Source organism: Melopsittacus undulatus, unplaced genomic scaffold (assembly GCF_012275295.1).
Source record: "Melopsittacus undulatus isolate bMelUnd1 unplaced genomic scaffold, bMelUnd1.mat.Z mat_scaffold_593_arrow_ctg1, whole genome shotgun sequence".
Classification (NCBI taxonomy): Eukaryota; Metazoa; Chordata; class Aves; order Psittaciformes; family Psittaculidae; genus Melopsittacus; species Melopsittacus undulatus.
The window spans coordinates 1-1,881 of record NW_022994445.1 but is presented as its reverse complement, the minus strand read 5'-3'; the positions used below and the strand labels follow the sequence as shown (position 1 = coordinate 1,881).

General features: G+C 53.3%; 1 protein-coding gene across 1 annotated transcript; it reads right to left on the bottom strand.

Moving 5' to 3' along the window:
* Nucleotides 1-390: 390 nt before the first annotated feature.
* On the bottom strand, nt 391-1,296 carry LOC117438785 (mas-related G-protein coupled receptor member B2-like). Its single transcript, XM_034074176.1, has one exon. The coding sequence runs from the start codon at nt 1,294-1,296 to the stop codon at nt 391-393; it is 906 nt and encodes a 301-aa protein (XP_033930067.1).
* Nucleotides 1,297-1,881: the final 585 nt, after the last annotated feature.

Here is a 1,881-nt window from a genome sequence, read left to right as displayed (position 1 = left end):
CATATGCAGTGCGTCCACCCATAGGTGAGGCTTCTCCCATGGCCACCAGAGAGTCCTTCTTTTATACCCATACCAAAACAAGCGGCTTTATGCCAGATCTCTGATTGTTTACTCATGGGACTGTGCAGTTTCTCATGATCTCAGCATTGTCCACGCTGAGAGCGTTGTCCAGGCACCCCAGTGTGGCCAAGTGTGAAGGTCATAGAACAGCTGCACCCCTCTCTTTCCTGCCTCTTTCTGACAAACACTCACAATGAACATAAACGTGTGTACTCTACCGAACACCCTGCTGCAAACAACATCCTTTGTTCTGTCTCTCAGGCATGAGAGGGAGTCAACTCTCAGCTAGGTTCCCATCCATTACAGGGTCATTGCAAGGGGGAGCAGAGCTCAGGCCTCCCCCTGCCCAGCAGGGCCTTGGGCAGTGCTCTCCATGGGGATGCCCTCAGGCACGGGGCTCTCCTCCTTGCTCCTCGCTTTCTCTTCAAACACTCTGCGCAGGGCGGCTTGGATGGAGCCTTGGAAGCGGCGCTGCCGCCAGCTTCCCACCAGGAAGTAAATGACTGGATTGATGCTGCTGTTCAGCAGAGCCAGAACCAGAGTGGTGTTTTCTGGAAATAAATTACGCGAAAGGGACAAATCGAAGAAAACCTCAGCACTGAAAGGCATCCCAAAGGCAAAGAAGAAGATGACATTGAGCACAACAGCAACATAGAGTTTCCCCAGGCTCCGTCTCTGTGAGCCACATCGGAGCCTTATGACCATGGACGCGTTGGAAATCAACATCAATAATGACAATATCACGGAATAGGTAATGGCCACACTTTTAAATATTGTTACATGAATTTCATCAAATTTGAAGCAAAGATAAATGGACAACATGAAAGAGCCGATGCTGGCCCAGAGCACCCCACTCATGATGCCTGACAAGTGCTTTGGGCGGTGGCAGCGATACCAGATTGGGAAGATGACAGAGACAGAGCGCTCCGTGCTGATGGCTGTCAGGAGACCCAGGCTGCTAAGGACAAAGAAGTGGCACAGGAATTCAATTGCATCTACAAACTTTTCAAAGAAAGGATAAAAAGAATCCAAACCGTAACAAATGATTGTTAAGTTGAAATATGCCAATGTGAACAGAAAAAACAAGAGGAGCAGACAGCAGTCAGCAACAGCTACATTTAGGATGTAGACAGTGAAATGGTTCTGCTTCATCTGGAAACCCAGGAACCACAAGACTATCCCATTCCCCACCATTCCAAAGACACAGATCACCAAAAGGAAAGCTAGCAAGACCATAAGTCCACCCGATGCATGTAAACATTTACGTTCACCATGATCCACATTGCTCCAATTTCCATCACGTGTGTAATTCAGAGAGAGGTCTGTTGTGTTGGTGCCCTCCATGGAGAATGAGGCTGCTCTGGGTGGCCGCCTTCTCCCTCTGCCACCACCTCCTAGGAGACACAAGCAATGGGAAGGCAATGAGGGCCATCGGCGTTCCCCGCTCTCCCCATCTCTGCGCACAGCCCCACGCCAGCCCCAGGCTGCTCCAGGCAGGAGCCGTCCCCTGGCGTGGCCAGGACAGGCTCCCAGCCCTGCCCGCCTGGCCCTGCCCAGGAGCCATCTCCCACCTGCCCGTGCCCGCTCTCCTACCTCCTGCTGCTCCTGCCAACAGCGCTGCTGCAGGAGCTCCAGCACAGGGGCCTCCAGCCTCGGCAGCACAAAGCCTCTGGGGATGCTTGCGTGGCCACCGTGCTCTGCTCTGCCCTCTTCCTCGTGCCTGGGCACCACAGCTTTGCCCACACATCACAGCCCCTGCTCACCACACACCCCTCACAATCTGCCCCCATCGCTGACAGCTTCCCCTCACATGTCCCATGG